At 36.7% G+C, this 20,126-nt stretch overlaps 2 protein-coding genes and 1 long non-coding RNA gene across 5 annotated transcripts in view; all 3 read left to right on the forward strand.

Annotated features, from left to right (window-relative positions):
- The window catches only part of LOC136666252 (tumor necrosis factor receptor superfamily member 14-like), a 67,316-nt gene that overhangs the window by 29,540 nt on the left and 17,650 nt on the right, over window positions 1-20,126 (forward strand). The window lies entirely within an intron of this gene.
- LOC136666146 (tumor necrosis factor receptor superfamily member 14-like) lies at window positions 416-10,319 on the forward strand. The gene is made up of 9 exons (XM_066644183.1): window positions 416-547; window positions 3,801-4,194; window positions 4,749-4,874; window positions 5,398-5,553; window positions 5,658-5,745; window positions 7,037-7,212; window positions 7,298-7,341; window positions 7,440-7,480; window positions 9,797-10,319. The coding sequence occupies exons 2-9, from the start codon at window positions 3,999-4,001 to the stop codon at window positions 9,816-9,818; spliced, it is 849 nt and encodes a 282-aa protein (XP_066500280.1). The 5' UTR covers window positions 416-547; window positions 3,801-3,998; the 3' UTR covers window positions 9,819-10,319.
- On the forward strand, window positions 12,172-14,931 carry LOC136666562 (uncharacterized). Of its 3 annotated transcripts, XR_010795383.1 has the most exons (7): window positions 12,172-12,275; window positions 12,805-12,877; window positions 13,030-13,500; window positions 13,607-13,838; window positions 13,936-13,997; window positions 14,233-14,379; window positions 14,495-14,931. It is a non-coding gene; the product is annotated as an uncharacterized lncRNA (long non-coding RNA). The 3 variants fall into 3 exon arrangements; XR_010795381.1 differs by having other exon boundaries at window positions 13,607-13,997; XR_010795382.1 differs by lacking the exon at window positions 12,172-12,275 and adding an exon at window positions 12,291-12,649 and having other exon boundaries at window positions 13,607-13,997.

A 20,126-nucleotide genomic window follows, 5' to 3' on the forward strand; every position in this document is an offset into this window, starting at 1 on the left:
AATGTATTATGAACAGAAACATCGTCTTAGTTTGACGAGTGGTAATTTCCTTTTAAATTAAGCGTAGTGCAAGGAAAAGTATATATTGAACTAAATGCGTATTATAAAAAATGTAAATATGTAATTCCAAAAACACTGTCATATTTCATAAAGACATGAAAGATATTAATTTGATTATTCTTTTAAATGAATCAGTGTCTTTGTAAGAGTGCCTAATTTTAAAGCAAAACAAATAAAATGAATTCCTATAATACACATAAAGCCGTTTTTCTGCCAAAAATCTTAATAAACCATAAATGTAAAAACAACTTCCTCGAAACAAAAAAGAAAACCGATTAACCTTTACCCCAAACAGTAAATAAAGACTTCTTTCACTCCATGTTCTGCTTTTTGGTTCACTCTCTGCGGACCTTATGACGGAGTGGGTGTTTGCGTTTGGACATATTTTCGCTTAGGTGTCTTTCATAGCGGATCGCCTCCTGTCTCGCTCCAAATAGTTCCAGAAGGATCCGACTCTGAAGTGAACAGAACATCTTTCAGCGCGGAGGTGAGCACATTAAATCACTTTCTAAACCACAAACTTGCACCGTGTTTGGTTTTGGATGTGCTTCTCAAACTGTGAGTGACACAACATTTAACTGATTCTGGAACTTAGTCCTGTGTTAAACTGTAACTTAATGTGAAAAACCGATGGGAAAAACACTTCCTGTTTATGTTGGCCTTATTTCAGGAATGTTTTCCGGGGTATTTTATACTTGAGAATATTATTTGACAGCGATCCGTTACTAAAATAAAAATAAAAAGAGTAGCCTGTGAAATACAGATAAAAGAAGTGAAAGCCAGTTACTGGCGATCACTATACAACTTGGGAAGAGCTGCTGGTAAAAATACAATCACTAACAACTGGAGCAGAGCTGTGGCAAAGAGAAGTGGGCGTCATTAATAAAACTGTGGAGCGCACTGACTGGTTCTGCCGCCAGAAGACCCGCCCTTTACACGCAGCAGTCGCCACACGGTCATGTGTTCGGGAGTGCTGTACTGTCCTGAAAATTATATGTTCAAAAACTTTTTTGTTTTGTTTTGGAGAAGCTGCTAAATAGGTAACCAATCAGCTAAAAAAGGTTCATCCAAACGTCCCCTGGACGTTATTTTGTAGGCTCGCCAAAACGTTACAGGAGACGTTCTTATAGGAAACATTCAGAGGACTATGATGGGACATATGAGGAAAGTCCTTTATAAGTCTCCTTTGACTTTCTTATAGCGTGTTTTTAAGAAAACCAGAACACATAAAGAGGACTTTTGTGGGACATTGTTACAGGACTTTTGTAGGACCACCAGGAAACCTTCAGAAGACCATGATGGGACAATTGAGGAAATTAGCCATGTACATTTGAAATCAAACCAAACCTCTACATCGTGTGGAAGGGAAAATTAAAAAAGTAAAGTAAAATGGAAATTCAAATATGATGCTGGAAAATAATGGTGGTTGCTTACTTTTTTGTATTATTTATTTTTTTGTTTTGTTTTCCCTTTTGCCATTTGCTGTGGTAGGTAGATATTGTAGTGAAATTATGTACACTTTTTACACATAGGACATACTGATACTCATTCTTGTAGGTTCAATCTCCACAACCACTGTGACTTTGTGTCTGGATAGGAGTGGAATGGGGGCAGAAAACTCTATCCAGTGTTTTGAATTTGGACTGCTGTAGTCATTTTAAATACAGTCTTTCAGTATTACAGACTGCTCCTTTAAGTGGTTATGAGCTTCATTGAAAATAAAGGAAAACAGAAATTATGGATTCAGTCAGTAGACAATACTTAACATAATATAAGGAAAAGACACCAATTATTGTTGCATTCCATAAAACAACATTAGTTTTTGTAGGTGCATATAACAGAAAAATCTTAAAACTGAAGTGAGTAAAGTTTTGCTCCACATTGTTAAAAATGTGGCACTCTGGCTCTCTGGTGTCCTGCCTAGAGATTAAATCTGTTTTCGTGTCATGTTACAGTTAAACAGGTTTTATAGATGCACTCCCCACACAGGCATTGACAATCAGATGTGTCCATGGTATTTGGGTTGTTATAAGTGCAGACGGTGAAGTTCTATAAAAAGCAGAAACTGACTGCTTTGTCCATCAGAGATATACCTTCACACATGAATATGGATTATGATAAATAATGAAATAATCTGTGTCTGAACAAGAAAATATCAGCAAGAAAGGTACTATTCTAAGGCCAGGGCTGGACACATTTCCTCTAGTGGATTTCTCAGAAGAGACTGTGCTCAGAGATTTTTTTTTATTTATTTATTTAGTGTTACACTTATGCAGCACCTCTCTAGAAAACCAAGGACGCTTTACAATCAACAAAACTTTCAGTCCACACACACACACAGGCGAGAAGCGGCAGCCAAACACAAACAGCGTACTCTCAACCAGCAACGACCGTCCAGTTTGGAGGACTGCATTGGGCACTAGGGTTTCACACTGGATAGAATGCCAATCCATATCTGGGCACACACACATTCACTCACACAGCCATTCATTCACTCACACACCAGGACAGTTATTAGAGAAGCCAGTTCACCTAACCTCCATGTTTGTGGACTGTGGAAGGAAACTAGAGACCCCAGAGGAAACCCACACAGACACGGGGAGAACATGGAAACTCCACCCAGTTGGGACTTGAACCCAAGATCCCGGCACTGGGAGGTTATCCACTAAGCCACCATGTCGCCCACAACACCGCCTGAGAATCAGGAACTACTGAAGGACAAATCAAACTGATCTGAGTTATGTCACTTCAGGTACTTCCTTGGAGCAAGAAAATTTTACGCAGATTTGCTCAGCTGTCTGATCATCAAAAGAGCACATGATTAAATGCTAGATGAGTTTACTAGAGAAGAGTTTAATTTTGATTTGAGTATATTTATTATTTTTCTTTTAAAATGTATTTTATATTATATTTATATTTGTATTTGTTGTGCTGCCTTGTATTTATGTGGCTGTCATTGTCAGAATAAGAATATGTTCCTGTAGGTCTGGCTGTATAAATGGTATTACATGAATGTGAACGCACAGAGAGGATCCTTTTGAATTCCGCTCTTGTCCAGAAAAGTGAAAGTACAGTCACTTGTGTGTTGCTGTATTATTAAAGGAGTTAAATAATTTTGTTAAAAAGACAGGACTGTGAAAACTGACATATAATGACTTTTGGCTGTAAAATAAATGAATAAAATAATAATTAAATAACAGAAACTCATTCATTGTCTGAAACTGCTTATCCAGTTCAGGGTCACGGTGCGTCTGGAACCTACCCTGGAACACACCCTGGAGGGGGCGCCAGGCAGACATTCACTCAGACTTTTGAGTTGCCAATCCACTTACCAATGTGTGTTTTTGGAATGGTAATAATAGAGCTGTTGGTTCTTAAACAGAGGTCATTTGGGCCATGCACAAATTCCCATGTACATTCTACTAGTCTGTTTTTGCTAGTAATATTTTCTGTGCTGGGGAAACAGCATTAACACACAGGTTCTGGGTGTGTTCCTGCCTTGCACCTTATGATTCTGGATTGGCTCTGGATTCACCGTGGCCCTGTACAGGTTGTGGTTACATAAAAATGAACTAACAAATAGTCTTTGTGTATTTCACAGGTCAGCGTTTAAGAGTAAAGACTCCCTGCACTAGAGAGTCAGACACACAAACACACACACACACACGCACACACACACACACACACATATTTATATATATTTGATTTGTGCTTTTCTAAAATATTTGTTGTTTTTTCAGCTCCTTCTGCAAAGAATGAAAACTCTGGAGTCTGACACTGACAGAAGACAATGGGCTCCACCAGCAGATCTCACAACATTGAAGAAAAGAAAAATAAATATTTTGTAGTTTATTTACCATTCATAAACATCTCATCAGCATGACCAGAACAGGAAAGGATGTAAATCTGAAATGATCTGAAGCTAAACAGAGGAACAGATGAAATGTTCAGGGGAAACCTTTATTTTTTATTTATTTTGCTATTACAAGAGACTGCAAGTGAAAATGATCACTAACTTGGACATTTTTTTTATCATCGCTGCTGTTTTCTTTCTGAATTTTGGACTGTGTTATGGTGTTTGTGCCAGAGCTAAGTATGAGATCGATGGAAAATGTTGTCCCATGTGTGCACCTGGTAAGTCAAAATCTGAGACATAAAGTATGTTAAAACTGAATGTGTTTAAAGGGCACATATTATACATTTTCCCCATATATCTATTTTTTTAGGTCCAAATCATTTATAATATATTTAAATGTATATTAACTCTAGTTTGACCGCCTGCCCTGAATACAATATTTTTTTGTCGCATCACAAATTCAGTGTATTCAAATTATTATCATGTATGGGGCAAATGGACTTGGGAGTGAATCGTTTATTTAGATTCTACTTATGAATTTTCGTTATAATGAAGTCAGTAAAGTTCTGTGGTATGTGACCTGTAATAAATTTGTCTGAGCCTGTGTCAAAAAAGCCACAATGCCCAGAGAAAGTAATTACACAAAGGAAAGAGTGTGATGAATGTTCCAATAGAATTTGTTCAAAATGATAAATTAAATCCCTTTGACATATATAAATTCACATATTTAAAAAGATTTGAACATTTAACTTCCCCATTAAAATTCTAAAATAATGATTTTTTTCAAAACTAATTCAGTCATGCTTTACAAAAATTACATGTTTGTTTTTAGGGGACCGTGTTTATAGACATTGCACAGAGGATACCAGCACAACTTGTGTTCTTTGTCCTGATTCAACTTATCTTGATGCACCCAGTGGCCTCTTACAATGTTTCAGCTGTGCAGTCTGTGATCCTGGTAAGTCTGTCCTTCATAAGAATATTTCTGTGTGCTTTGTATTTAATGTGATATAAAACATGTTCTTTAAAGTAAAACTGCAAATGCCTTCTCTTACAGTTACTTTGCTGGAGATAGTTTTCTAGTACAGCTTCTAAAATGTGGAATTGTTTTTCCAGAACATATTTTCTCAGGTGTTCTTTACTTATGTGTAAAGCACAGTAAAATAAAGTGACAAAATTATGTCTTAAATATATCATTATGTTTGTGAGGTCAGAGATGAATTGAAGATTTTGATGTGTTCTCTCTGTGTCTGTGAGAGTTTCCTCTGCAGTCCAAAATGATTTAGTAGGTGGATTGTTTATTTTAGAAAGTGTCCAGAGGGGTGTGTGTGAGTGAACGAGAGTGTGTGATGGGCCCTGTCAGGGGTGTGTTTCTGCCTTGCACACAAGTGAACCTGTTTCAGACCCACTGTGACACTGAACAGGATAATGTGGTTACATAAAGATTAATGAATAAATAAATAATCTCTTGTTTTCCATAGGTCATGGTTTAAGAGTAATGACTCCCTGCACTCGATCATCAGACACAGTTTGTGAGCCACTAGATGGACACTACTGCGCAGAAAAAAACAGAAGCAGCTGTTCTTTAGCCGCAAAACACACAGCCTGTCTCCCAGGACAGTACATAAAACAAAGAGGTTGGTGAAATTTCCTAGCAATACTTTTAAAGTGTTTACTACTTTACATAAGTGGGGTTCACTGTATTTAGCGTGACTGAAAACAGGATTTGTATGTTCTGCAGGAACAGCTTTTACAGATACCAAATGTGGAGAATGCTCAGATGGGACCTATTCAGACGGCTCACTTCACATTTGTTCAACATATACAAAGTAAGTGCTGTTTTTTTACAGTGGCACAAGGGGTTATTCTGATCTGAAGATGATTGTCATTATCAGGAAATTTTTAAACGTAGATATGAATGCAGTATAAACATTATTTTACAATAATCACATTTGTAGATTTTTAGTTATGGATTGGCAGCAAACACGAGTGATTTAGTATAGTCTTATGAAAGTGCACTAGATGTGATGTGGAAATAATTAAGTAATTACAAGTAGAAGTAATATAAATAAAAACAACAACATGAGGAAAAACCAAATATATAATAAGCATAATATATAAAGTATAGAGAGACCAGAAAACATAAGAGCCTAAAAGGTGAGAGTAAACAAACTAAGGACAAAATAACATGCTCAAAGTGAACAAAACGAAGAAGAAAGACAAAGAACCAAAACAGACCAAAAGAAATGAGACAGATCCAAAGAGATTAGAAAATGTCAATGAGACTAGTACACACGAGGGGAGTAAAGAGCTAATTATACAAACAAACTTGGAAAAAGCAAGAATGTGAAATAAGATAATCTTGAAACAAATGTCCCAAACTAAAGGAAACACATACCAGGGGAAAACAGACATTGAATACATACAAACAAAGATGAACATAAGCCAAGCCTGAAAAATACATGAGGGAGCAGATTATAGAGTAACACCACAACATGAGAGAGACACCATAAGGAAACAATTGAAAATCTAAAATAAAAAAATGAAGAGAAAGTCATCACAGGACAAAAAGGAATGGCAGACAAAACTAAGCAAAAAAAGACCCAGGGTATTTAAACTACATACAATAAGGAACTGGTCATATGACAGGAGCTTCTGTAGTCATGACTGACAGTTTCTTGTCCTTCCTCCTGTGGGACTTTTGAACTCACGCAAAGACTGGTCCGTGTCAAAGGTGTAGTGTTGCCAGTCTCCTGGCCAAGACAAGGCACTAATCTGACACAGTGACGTTGTGGAAGACAAAAATATTGTGTAGTCTGATCCTGGCATAAAACAAACAGTCCACACTGTGTTAAGAGTTAAACACAAGGAAACCAAGGAGGAAAACAGAAACAGAGATAAAAGAAAGAAGAGACAGAACTCTGACATACAGTTTTGTTTTTTTTGTTTTTTAAACTCCAGTGTATATTGGCAGATTTCCAGCTACAGTCATAATCCTTCTCCTCTGTAAATCTGTTTGGGAGAACTGATGATATATTTTTGAATATCTCTGTATAGTTTTACTCCATTAGACCAACTATGTACTTTTATGTACTCATTTCCATTGTTTCACTCTGATAGGTGTGAAGATTCAGGACTTACAGAAATAAAGCCAGGAACAAAGGTTTCTGATGTTGAATGTGGACATAAAACTTCTGCTGTTGTTATAGCTGTATCCCTGTTCCTTGTGGTTTTACTTCTGTCTGCAGCAGTTTTTATCTTCTTAAAAAAGAAGGACATCATTAAACATTGTACAGGTAAGGGTCCCAATTATGGCTTGAAATGTAGTATTTCTGTCTTATTTTTACGTTTTAACACATTGTTTCTGTGTTTCTCAATCAGCTCAAGAAGACAGGCTTCCAAGACAAGAAACAGCATCTGAGGGAGTAAGTATTATCTATGGATTAACTACTTCTAAACATTACAGTATATTCTTAATGATATAATAACAACTAACATTAATTTAACTGTTTTTTCTTTAAAGACAAAAATGTCCTCAGTGAAGCCCATGCTTTCTGTACATGAGTAAGTAACATAAAAAAAAGATTGACTATTAGATTCATGGCCCTATGCATTCCCAATAGATATATATGGTAATATTTTAATGGTAATACTTTGTATGTACTTGTGGAACCACTAACTAAATCAAGTTAGCTTCTGAAAAAAGATTTGCAGGTGTGAATTAGCTGTGACTAAACTAGAGAGGATACCCCATACACCAAGCCTTTGCACACACATCAACACACTTACATAGTTTACCTTACACATTTGTAGATTATTGATTTGACTTAAATAGACCAATCAATAATTTTTCACCATAAATTCTCACATTATGGAACATCTATTAAACTTTTCAGTAAATATAACAAAAATGTTATAAAAGGTTCATTTTAACATGTCTTATTATTTCATATGCCTTAGTTTTTACAAACCACATTTCCAGAAAGTTTGGGCCATTTTGTAAAATGCAGTAAAAGCATCTGTTAATTTTCAAATATTTTTGACAAAAGTACAAAGAAAATGTTTCCATGTTTTATAAATATTAACACTTTTTGACTTTGATTCCTGTAACACACTCCAAAAAAATTGCGACCGGTTCAAAATATTAGTGAAAAACTACATTAAAACTACATCAAACTACATCACGGGTGGGCAATCTTATCTGCAAAGGGCTGGTGTGGCTGCTGGTTTTTGCTGCGGTAACTTCTTCCCACCGTCCAAAAACATGTTGGTAGTTAGATTGGAGACTCAAAATGTCCATGTGATGGACAATGTGTGCTCCTACATTGCACCCAGTGATTCCCAGTAGGCTCCAAACCCACCGTAACTCAATTCATTTTCTGTAACCACTTATCCAGTTCAGAGTTGCGGTGGGTCCCAAGCTTACCCTGACGCAGGGGACAAACACACCCTGGAGTGAGTGCCTGTCCTTTGCAGGGCAATGATTAAACGGTGTAATACAAAAGACAGGTGATGTGACACAGTGGTAAACATGCCTCTGTCCCAAATGTTTTGTTGTGTGTTTCAGGCCTCAGATCCTGAATGTGTTTATATTTACAAAACACAATCTATTTAGAAACACTGGAAATATTTTCTTTGTGGTTTTGTCAGTTAAATAGAGGTTCGGGAGAATGACTACATCACATAAAATAAAGACCAATATGTGAGACCCAACAATGCAGAAGAGCTGAAGGCCACTATCAGAGCAACCTGGGCTCTCATAACACCTGAGCAGTGCCACAGACAGATTGACTCCTTGCCACGCCGCATTGCTGCAGTAATTCAGGCAAAAGGAGCTCCAACTATGTATTGAGTGCTGTACATGTTCATACATTTTCAGTTGTCTAGCATTTTTTTGTATTGGTCTTAAGTAATATTCAAATTTTCTGAGATACTGAATTTAGGGTTTTCATTAGTTTTCAGTTATAATCATCAAATTAAAATAAATAAACACTTGAAATATATCAGTCTGTGTGTAATGAATGAGTATAATATACAAACTTTTTGAATGGAATTGCTGAAATCAATTTTTTCATGATTTTCTATGAATTATGAATGTTTTATATATATATATATATATATATATATATATATATATATATATACACACACACACCCACACACACAGGGGTTAGACAATGAAACTGAAACACCTGTCATTTCAGTGTGGGAGGTTTCATGGCTAAATTGGAGCAGCCTGGTGGCCAATCTTCATTAATTGCACATTGCACCAGTAAGACCATGTGCATCCAATGGTTCAAACATTGTGTCCTGAAGGCGGTGCCGTGTATCAGGACGACAATGCACCAATACACACAGCAAGACTGGTGAAAGACTGGTTTGATGAACATGAAAGTGAAGTTGAACATCTCCCATGGCCTGCACAGTCACCAGATCTAAATATTATTGAGCCACTTTGGGGTGTTTTGGAGGAGTGAGTCAGGAAACGTTTTCCTCCACCAGCATCACGTAGTGACCTGGCCACTATCCTGCAAGAAGAATGGCTTAAAATCCCTCTGACCACTGTGCATGACCTGTATATGTCATTCCCAAGTGTTTCAGTTTCATTTTCCAACCCCTATATATATATACACACACACACACACACACACACACACCTACCTACCTACCTACCTACCTGCTGGTGTGTGTGTATATATATATTAGAACAGAACACTTACATTTTTTTTGTTTAATCTACAGCAAAAGGATCAAATGTATATTTAATAGTCAATATTAATACTATAAAAGAATTGAGCATTCAGAAATTAATTTACATTTTTAAAAGGAATATTTTTAAAGCATTTTTGTTGATAATAAATAATGTCACTTTTTTTCCAGGGAGGATGAAACCCAAGGCTAAATCTGTCATCAGATTGTTTCTAAATGGAAGAAGTTTTTAGGAGACACCCCTGTGACAACTACTACTTCATGAAGACAGGCCATCTTCCCTAGTCCCCTGTGTTGCCTAGAACATTTAGCCTCCTCTACAGATAACTTAAGCTCACTCCATGAGCAGCATTGACTTGAGGCTTGAGACTTGGTAATACTTAATGTGCATGAAGACTTGTAACTAAGCCCTTCATATAGTATATTGGCTAGCCGCAGATTCAAGCAGGTGTATTCATTGACTGGTGTTTTTGTTAGACAAATATCCCACAAAAAAACTAAAATAAAAAACACATGTATGTAACTCACATTGCACAGATTCAAATATTCAAATACTTCTGCACATATTGTGAAGTGTGTGAAAGTATATTAGCACCATATTCACTGCTGTAATTGTAGCAAAACTGTAAGTGAATGATATGTGTGTACTTGTGTGTGTAGAATTGTATTTGTGCACCTGCAATAAATGATTTGTGAAGGTGTAACTGTGAAGTTGTATTTGTGGGAGGGGAAATAATTTCTACAGGTTTGCAACTCCTAAAGCGATTTTCCCTGTGACTTCAAATTTACTGATATTACACATGTTACTATTTTCTAGAACTACAAATGTCACTGTCGCAGATATTCAGGTACTTTGCCCCAAATATACCTCCATAGAACGTCCATGATGGAGAGCAGTTCAGAAGTGCTATGTATTTCGTTTTCACTGAAACCTAATATTTTACATTGTATAACTAGTAGGGGGTACCTAGTTCTGTTGGAGAGAAACTATGCCCTTTTTTCAAATCACAAAGGCTGCTTTTCCTATATTCGCCTTCCCACAAAACATAGATCGCTCACTTGCTGCGTACGTCCCTCTCACTTGCTGGCCTCCGGCCTGCAGAGATATATAGTTGAGCTAAACAACCTCCTGTAGGCAGGACTATGACTCCATTGGCTGCCGCAGTAAATGACAGACAGCTAACTCTGGCTGCTGATTGACTAAATAAAAGTGATGACCAATGAGAAGCGCATATTCTGTTTCGGAGCCGTGGGGTATCTGCCCCTCCCTCCGGCTGAGGGAGAGCATCTGTCTGAAACAAATCACCCGTTTTAACAGTCCAATCTCAAAAATACAAAACATATCAGTCCAATAAGCAACACGGGTTTAGTCCAAATACGGGATGGTTTTATCGTATTTTATTTGACAAACCTAGTCTGCAGCAAAATAGGTTCAGTTGGATTTTAACGTCGTTAAATTTAGGGCACCTTTAAAAGTGTTCCACAGTGATCCCCCGCTCCTAACTGCCTGTGATATTCTGAATTCAGCGGCTTGGGGGCTTTTTGTTCAAACTTCCACATTAAATGTTGAGCAAACGCGTCTCCATTTAAGTTGGCCCCCGTCCTAAAACAATAGTGACACCTAGCGGTGGCTTGTTCGCCTGCTGGCCACATTTGTGGATCCGGCTGCATTTGTATTTGGACCGGGTGAAACGCGAGAGGAAAGTCTCAAAATCCAAAAACCCGCGAGAGGAAATGAACAAATGCATGTCACGGAAAACACGTGAGTGACTTGATCCACAAACGCAGATTCAACAATTTACAAATATTTGCAATGTAAATTTAAACAAATGTATTTATATTCCCATAAAAGTATGATATATCTATGAAAACCAAAAACATGTATTTATGAATGTAACTGTATTTGTACAAATTGCAGACTGTGAGACACAGATTGGGATGTGTTCATTTGTGAATAGTGAAACATATTTGTGATTTGTGTCTTATTTATATATTTATATTGTTAACTTTACTGTATTGTGATGGAAAAGAATCTCCGCAGACACGGTTAAAGGTGCAAATACATCTTTATTTACAGAAACAGTGTCTTACGGGTTTTTAAGGATCCCGTGGGAGAGTTTTCCAATTTAGTGCGCGCACGTCTCTGGTCTCTGCCCCATTCGCTCCTTCCCAGTAAACAAGGAACGTCCCTGGACGTTCAAAAAAGGTCTAAAAGTAGTCGGTCCGTCAAGGACATTAACAAAATTAATTGAAAACAAGTCTGTTATTTCAGGACCAATTGATAACGTCAATGGACGTCCAAAATGCATTGAAAACAAGTCAGTTATACCGGGACCAATTGATAACGTCGGTGGACGTCCGAAAGGCGTTTAAAACAAGTCAGTTATATTGGGACGAACTGATAACATCAGTGGACGTCCAAAATGTGTCTGTTATTTTGGGACAAATTAATATTGTCAGTGGACGTCCGGAATGCGTTTTAAATCAGTTGAGAGAGAGAGAGAGAGAGAGAGAGAGAGAGCCCCCCCCTTCAGATAACGGTTACTCTGAGTTTAAATACAGCGTCAAAATAAGTTTCAGTGGATGATTTTTCAACGGTTTGTGGAAGCAGGCATTACAAAAACAGCGGAGGAGGTTCGTATATTCAGAGGTAAGTGATATTTAATCTTAATAAAACTTTAGTTTCACTCATTCTGGTAAAGTATAAGTATTTAAAGAGCTCTAGCAAAGCAACGGCTATGCTAGGTTAGCATCTCAGTGAAGACAAGTGAAGGAGTAGAGGAGGATAATAGTTAACCCATTCCGTATAAAAAATTCAAAGTAATATTATATTATTAACAGTAATGTTTTTGACATTTATTTCAGCAGGTCTGGGTTGCAGTTACATGCAAGCCACCTTGCTAACAATGCGAATGTTAACCAAATATCAAAAGAAGTGCTGGGCTGGAAAGTAAAATCATACAATACCATTTGCGCAGGCCACATTTGTGCTTTTCCAAATATGTGAAAATCATCAGATGAACGGTACTTTTATCTGACGTTGTGTGTAAAATATCGATGTATTGTACTCTGTTATTACTTTTACTTAGAAAATCAATACATATAATTTTATCAGGTTCAATAAAACATTTACATATGATACAATATTTTGTTAGACTGACAATTTTTTTCCCACTCAGGTATCCAACTAACTTGGAGTATGTTCATGTTCCCAACTTTGAAATATAAATGTTGTGGGGAACACTAATGCAAGTATGTATTTTTTTATATTGTAGAATTAGTAATATCTGATCTGATTATTAATGAAAGCATACGTTTTGAGTCAATACTGTCCATCCTCCAGCACACCTTGCATATGTCACTCAGGCAAAAGCTAGAAAATGTGCCACTTTTCAATGTTGCAGAGATCTGAAAGTTTCGGTAATTTTATCAGGCAAGGAAGTCAACAGATGCACCAACAGCATTGTCACCAAATGCCCAGTGCTGGTAGCAAGTGAACCAACATCATATAAGTATTATTGTATCTTTTATAATTCTTAAAATATTATATATAATATGTGTAATATTTATAATATAATACTATAATATAATAATAGATTTGTATTAGTTTATATTAATATTTGTCTAATATCGTTTCCTTAATCTTATTTGCGCTACACTATTGTCTTTATTCATATAATTTATTGGATTATTATAATAAAGCTTTCATCTATTGTGTTCTGTTTTGTTTTTACAGTTGTCTGATGAGGTTGATGGAATCCATACTCTAACAGTGAACAAAATTCACCAGGTCAGCAATGGATTTACAGCTGTACTCCCTAAAATACACATCGCCACACTGACGTTGAGATGAGAGAAGACTTCAAAGCTTACAGGTTTGATTTAAACATTTGACCTAAATAATAATTTAACAAGTATTGCATCAATGTGGCTTCTGTGCTTTCATTCATTCATGTATTCATTCATTGTCTGCTTGTCCAGTTCAAGGTTGTGGTGGGTACAAGATATTTACATACTACCTGGAGTCACTCTGCGCAAGGTGGGAACACACCCTAGACAGGGCACTAGTCCTTCACAGGGCACCACACACCCACAATTTCACTCACACAATGGACACTTGAGTAGCCAATCCACCTGCCAATGTGTGTTTGGATCATGGGAGGAAACCAGGAGCACACAGAGCTCACAGAGCACACAAACCCATACAGACACAGTAAGAAAACACCAAACTCCAGAGGGAGGCACCAATGTAAATTAATAGTTAATAGGTATGGGATCATTATTAAAGCATTTTTCTTCATGATGTATAGGCATTGAGAAGGACTGGCGCCCCCTCCAGTGTGTATTCCCGCCTTGCGCCCAATGATTCCAGGTAGGCTCTGGACCCACCGCGTCCCTGAACTGGATAAGGGTTACAGATAATGAATGAATGAATAAATGTATAGGCATTGACTTCAAGAATAAACTTGTTTTTCTTGACTTACAACTCTGACCCCCTCATTAAGTATGATAAACTGTTGCCACACCAACTGAAATAGTCACAGTCAACGGAAAGTCAGTATTATGTCTTAGTGTGTCATGCCAAGTCTATTTCTGTTTTTCTGTAGGGTGAACCTACAACATTATATCTGATAATTCAGCTGAAAGATCAGGACTGGGAAACTAGTGTTTCCAGAGGAAGCCAGAGTGTGGTGAAAGCTGAGTTGAGGTTTGCTGTCATAGTGCAGTAGATGAGGCCTTCTTCACAAACACCTGTATGTATCACGACTTCAAAATTGAATACCCTGCACACCTGAAAACATCATGACATTTCTCCAGAGATGCATTTTAAACATTGCTATATTTTTGATTTTGCCTTTTTTACATAAGTAATTGTTTCATACACTGTCGATTATGGAAGGTCGCCAATCCACCTACCAACATGTGTTTTTGGACTGTGGGAGGAAACCCACGTGGACACAGGGAGAACACACCAACTCCTCACAAACAGTCACCTGGAGCTGTGTCACTGCGACACTAACTGCTGCGCCACCATGCCGCCCATTATGAATGTTTGTGTTAATAATTCTGGTACACTTTAGTCACCACAGGGTACAAAATGGTTTGTCACTGGGGTGGTATATATAAAGCTAATTTTAATGATACATTTTAGCCCCTTATGGTTCCAAGTACATTAACTAGTACAAAAACATGACTACATAAAAGAATACTGAAAGGTACTGTATTGTACCTAAAAGAGGTACAGCCCCAGTGACAAACTTTTGTACACTCTATACTTTGTTCAAATCTGTACTTCATTTTCTTAGTATGCAACTTTTTGTTTCATTTACATGTGTAATTGAATACAGAATATTATTTTTTTTATATTTTCATTATATATATATATATATATATATATATATATATATATATATATTTTTTTTTTTTTTATATATATATATATACATGTATGCCATGCCATGTTTGAGTCACATATTTTGGGCTATTTACAAAAATTTGTAATATTTTTTGTTTATAAATATGTTTATAAATATTTTGCTTTTACCTATGGGTGTAATGTTTTTTCCAACCGGGATTGTGAACTGACAGGTACAATTAAATACTAATAGAAGTGTTACATAATAGAAACTATTAAAAGAAATAATGGATAAACTATTATGAACCATTAAGTGCTAATGAGTTACATGATGAAAACTATTAGATGTAGACACCATTAAAATCCAGTCTGAACCATTAAATTCTTAATGGAACCTACTGTACTTTGGAAGTACATTTGTAATGTGACTCTGTTACTTGTCTTTTCAAAGTTTATGTTTGGATGTCTTTTCAACTTTAATTCAGTGTTTATTGAATGACATTTAGGTACGTGATTTCAATGTTGAAATAACGGCTTTAAAAGGACGTATTTTATGTGACTTTTTTAGTCGTCTTTTCAACTTTCATTTTCAACCTTATAAAAACGCTGATTGAACGACATTTAGGTATGTGATTTCAATATTGAAATACCGGCTTTAAAAGGACGTCTTTAATGTGACTTTTTTAGTCGTCTTTTCAACGTCTGTGTTTGGACGTCTTTTCAACTTTGATTTTCAACCTTAAAAAAACCCTGATTGAACGACATTTAGGTATGTGATTTCAGCGTTGAAATAACGTCTTTAAAAGGACGTCTTTAATGTGACTTTTTTAGTCGTCTTTTCAACGTCTGTGTTTGGACGTCTTTTCAACTTTCATTTTCAACCTTAAGAAAACGTTGATTAGACGACAGTCAAGTACGTTATTTCAACGTTGAATCAACGGTTAAATATTTACTGGGAAGGGATTATTACACTAACAAGGACATTTCATTTTGTTAATTGACAATTGGTGTCTTATTATCCTACCAGAAGCGATTGCTCTAAGACTGCAAGGGAAGCTCAGCTTCCCCTAAAATGTCAAAAAATAAGTGATCAAATATATACTGTTATGTGTACATGTCACTGAATAAATATGCACTACAACGCGCTCAACTTTTGTTGAATCAGCTTCTTATCACTGGTAAAGACGCGACTTTCCTGCAGATTCACAGTGCTTTAACCAGTGAGGACGCTGAGCGTCCACAGAGTTCAATAGCGAAGCAGCGAAGTGCATCGAAACGAAACGAGTCATTGGATAAATGCTGGGCTTTGTCCCGCCCATCAGACGCTCAGCGTCTCTGGGGGTCTATGGGGCAGTGGGCTGGCCTCGGCTGGCCCGGACGCTCAGCTTCTGCATGATGATTGGATGATCTGCCTGAGGCTGAATCCCTTTTTGATTGACAGCGAATCAGCGATCCTTTGGTGTAAAGGTCCGTGGGAGCATTACATTTTCATTCTGTTCTGAGTTGAACCAGACTTTCTTAATCCTCTTAGCGGCATTTTCTTTGTTAAAAACGACTAGCGACAAATCGAGCTTCTATTTCTGGTGGGTTTTTTGTAGCTGCTTGTGTTTGGAGACTGACTTCTATCGCAGTTTCTGTCCAGCGGGTGCTGCTGAGCCCCTCCACCGTCACAAAGAACTCACAGGCGGACACATTTCACATGGGCCAAGGCCGTTTAAGCAGCCTAGCTCTGCTGGCCATTAGTCAAGTCCCTGGAAAAGACGCCTTGTTGGTACGACAGAGTCACAGATCATTTTCTTGAAAAGAAATGGAGGGTAGAATTTATGTATAAATAAACCGACACATTTTATGATGTAGGCCGAAATTGAGCTTCCCCTCCTTGAAAGACCAGCATCCGCCACTGTACCCTGACTTAATAATGACTACAAAATCATTGCACACGTTCTGGCCAAACGACTCAAGATGTAAACTCTATTATTAGTCAATGTGGGTTTATAAAAGGTTGCCATATTTCAAGTAATATTTGTCTGATATTGGATCGCTTTGTCGTGAAATCCTTGAAGGTAGTCATTTTATTTTTATTGATTTTTACAAGGCATTTGACACAATTAGTCACAAATTTATTTTTGATACATTTATTATTTTAAATCTTGGCCAATCTTTGCCAGAATGGTTAAAACTTTATATAATGGGATAAACAGGTCAGTGAAACTGTCTTATGGGATGTGACCTATGTGCCTGGTGTCGTGTTCTGTTTTGTATTGTTTCTTGTTTGTGCTCCCCTTCTCATGTGACTGTTTCCTGTGTTGTGCATGGTTCCTACTTGTTCCCTGGTCATGTGATACCCTTCCCTTCTGTTTCTAGTGTCACGCATCTTAACTAGTTCCCAGGTGTTTCTTGTTTGAGTTGTCTTTTGATAATACACATCTGTGGTTCCTGTTGGTGGGTAATTTTGGTGGGGTTTAGGATTAGGTTTAGGTCTAGGTCTATGTATATGTCTTCTAGTTAGTGGTGGCAGAACGAGGCTTCATGAACCAAAGGTGTTTTTCAAAGCAAAGGTTCATTACCCAAAGCCTCATTGAATCGTTCTCACTAGTGACAACTGCTGTGCAAAGGGATATATGACATAAATTAATCCTGAGCCAGAGTACATTGGAATGTTTATGTATAAAATGAACTATTTTAGGCAATCTTTTTCAATAAATATAAAAGTTGTGTTTGCATGTAAATATTTTAGTTGGGTTGTTGAACACTAAAAATACATAAATACATAAATAAATAAATAAATACATAAATAAATAAATAAATGATGTACAACGACACTGAATGCAAAAGTGCTTATGGAACTGGGAGTGAAGAACAGTAAACTGTAACAGAGAAGTATGGGGAAAGGTACAAAATAATTTCTTGACTCCCCAACCTTAGAGAATACCCTTTCACGTGGCACTGAGGAGGCTGGAGGGCATAAAAATGTCAGTGCAAGCTGATACATATGTGGAAATTGATGTTTTTATTTGCTCCATGTCCAGGCTAGGATCTTCATGTCTTGCCAAGTTTACTTCAGACAAGTAATGGTCTACTTCACTCGTTGCACTTGAGCTCTGCCTGCTCTGTCCTACAGCGGTATCCAGCAGATGCTAAAGGTCACCTATACGTGTACAAGGGAAAAAACTCTCAATGACTGATAATCCATAATATTACTAAATTGAAAAAAGACTTTGTCTGAAGATTGACCTGTGTGTGAAGTCTCTGGTAGCTGAAGGGGGGTTGAAGAGGGAGTACATCTTATCAGTTCAGCACAAGTCCCTTTCAGCCTGGTTAATGCTTCATCCAATTTTATGGAGCTCAAGAATCCCAGCTTTTTAAATCTTTGATCCAGCAGAGTGGGCACGGTCATCACAGTTATTGCCTCTGTTTTCAAAGATCTGTCTATGACCCGGCCTACCAGATTGGCACCAAGTTGCTTTGCCATGTTTGTGGTTAAGCCTCTTGAGCATAGGTATAACCTTAGATGCACTCACCCCCCTGAAAGCTCTACGGTAGTCTGCTGAAATACATAGAGAACCTGAATAGTCTCTTTGATGGTGGCATACTCCAAAGATGTTGGCGGGGTTATTTCGATCGTTAGAGGAGCCAGAGCTGCTCCAACTGGCTCTCTAAGGTCATACAGGCGCTCCAGCATGCTATATGTGCTATTCCACCTGGTGTCCACCTCTATGATCATGAATATGAACAGTTCTCCCCATCTGCTTCTGTACTTGTGTCAATGTTTCTTTTGCAGTGGTCCTGTTCTGAAATAAGTAACTCTCTTGTGGCATTTTGCTCTCAACTCAAACAGACCTGGTACGTCATTAAAGGACTTTTTGACTATTTAAAGAATGAGCAATACATAGAGCATGTCTAACATTCAATTTGTTTACACACACAATCATGTTAGCTGCAGATATAAGAAATAACATTTTCACTAGTGAAAATGTAATTTCTGATATCAACAATTAAATTTTTACTAGTGAAAATGTAATTCTTACTAGTGATAATTCAATTCAATTTTTGATATCAGACATTTTATTTTTACTACTGAAAATTTAATTTCTGATATGAAGGATTTATTTTTTTTACTAGTAAATATTACATTCCTGATATCAGAAATTCAATTTCACTAGTGATAACTGAAATCTTACTAGTAGGATTTAAATTTTTACTATAAAAAATAGCTTTTTTACTAATAACAGTGGAATTGTCACATGTGCAAATTGAATTCTTGATATCAAGAAAAAATCATTAAAAGCTAAAACGGCTTGCCATCATTATGACTTGTCAGAACAAAAGGCAAAATATCTCTAATTTACTTTTTGACTAGTCATCATTTAATTATAGATATCTGAAATGTACGTTTAAGATAGTAATTCATTTTAGATGTCTTGAACTGGAGCTTCTATTGTATTATATATACTATTCAAAATGTAATTCAAGATATCTCAAATTGTTATTTTGCCTATAATTAGAGATATCTTAATTTAGAATTATGTCTAGTTATAAATGAATTGCAGATATCTGTAATGTAAATACAGTCGCACAATTTAATGCTAAAACGGCTTGCCATACGTGAAGGATCTGCAAGCTCGTTAGGTTTTTGTGAAGCATAGAGTGCATAATGTGAGTGATTGAGTCGCAAGTGTACAGGTCGTATAAACTGAAACATCCTCATTGTAGTTGCACGAGTGGTAATTTCCTTGTACTTCTGCATTTTTTTAATTAAGCGTAGTGCAAGGAAAAGTATATATGGAACTAAATATGTACTGTAAAAAACTGTAAATATCTAATTCCAAAAACACTGTCATATTTCATAAAGACATGAAAGATATGAACTTAATTCCTGTTTTAAATGAATCAGTGTGTTTGTAAGAGTGCCTAATTTTAAAGCAAAACAAATAAATTCCTATAATACGCAAAAAACAGTTTTTCTGCCAAAAATCTTAATAAACCATAAATGTAAAAAAATAACAAAAAAGAAAACCGATTAACCTTTACCCCAAACAGTAAATAAAGACTTTCACTTCATGTTGTTTTTTCACTCACTCTCTGCGGACCTCGTGACGGAGTGGGTGTGGGCTTTTGGACATAGTTTCACTTTGATGTGGTTCA

Source organism: Hoplias malabaricus, chromosome 14 (genome assembly GCF_029633855.1).
Source record: "Hoplias malabaricus isolate fHopMal1 chromosome 14, fHopMal1.hap1, whole genome shotgun sequence".
Taxonomy (NCBI): domain Eukaryota; kingdom Metazoa; phylum Chordata; class Actinopteri; order Characiformes; family Erythrinidae; genus Hoplias; species Hoplias malabaricus.

Coding starts and splice junctions, on each gene's coding strand:
- LOC136666146 (XM_066644183.1), top strand. CDS start 3,999: ATGAAATGTTCAGGGGAAACCTTTATTTTTTATTTATTTTGCTATTAC. Junction 5,554..5,657: donor ACAGTACATAAAACAAAGAG/GTTGGTGAAATT, acceptor TATGTTCTGCAG/GAACAGCTTTTACAGATACC. Junction 5,746..7,036: donor ATTTGTTCAACATATACAAA/GTAAGTGCTGTT, acceptor TCACTCTGATAG/GTGTGAAGATTCAGGACTTA.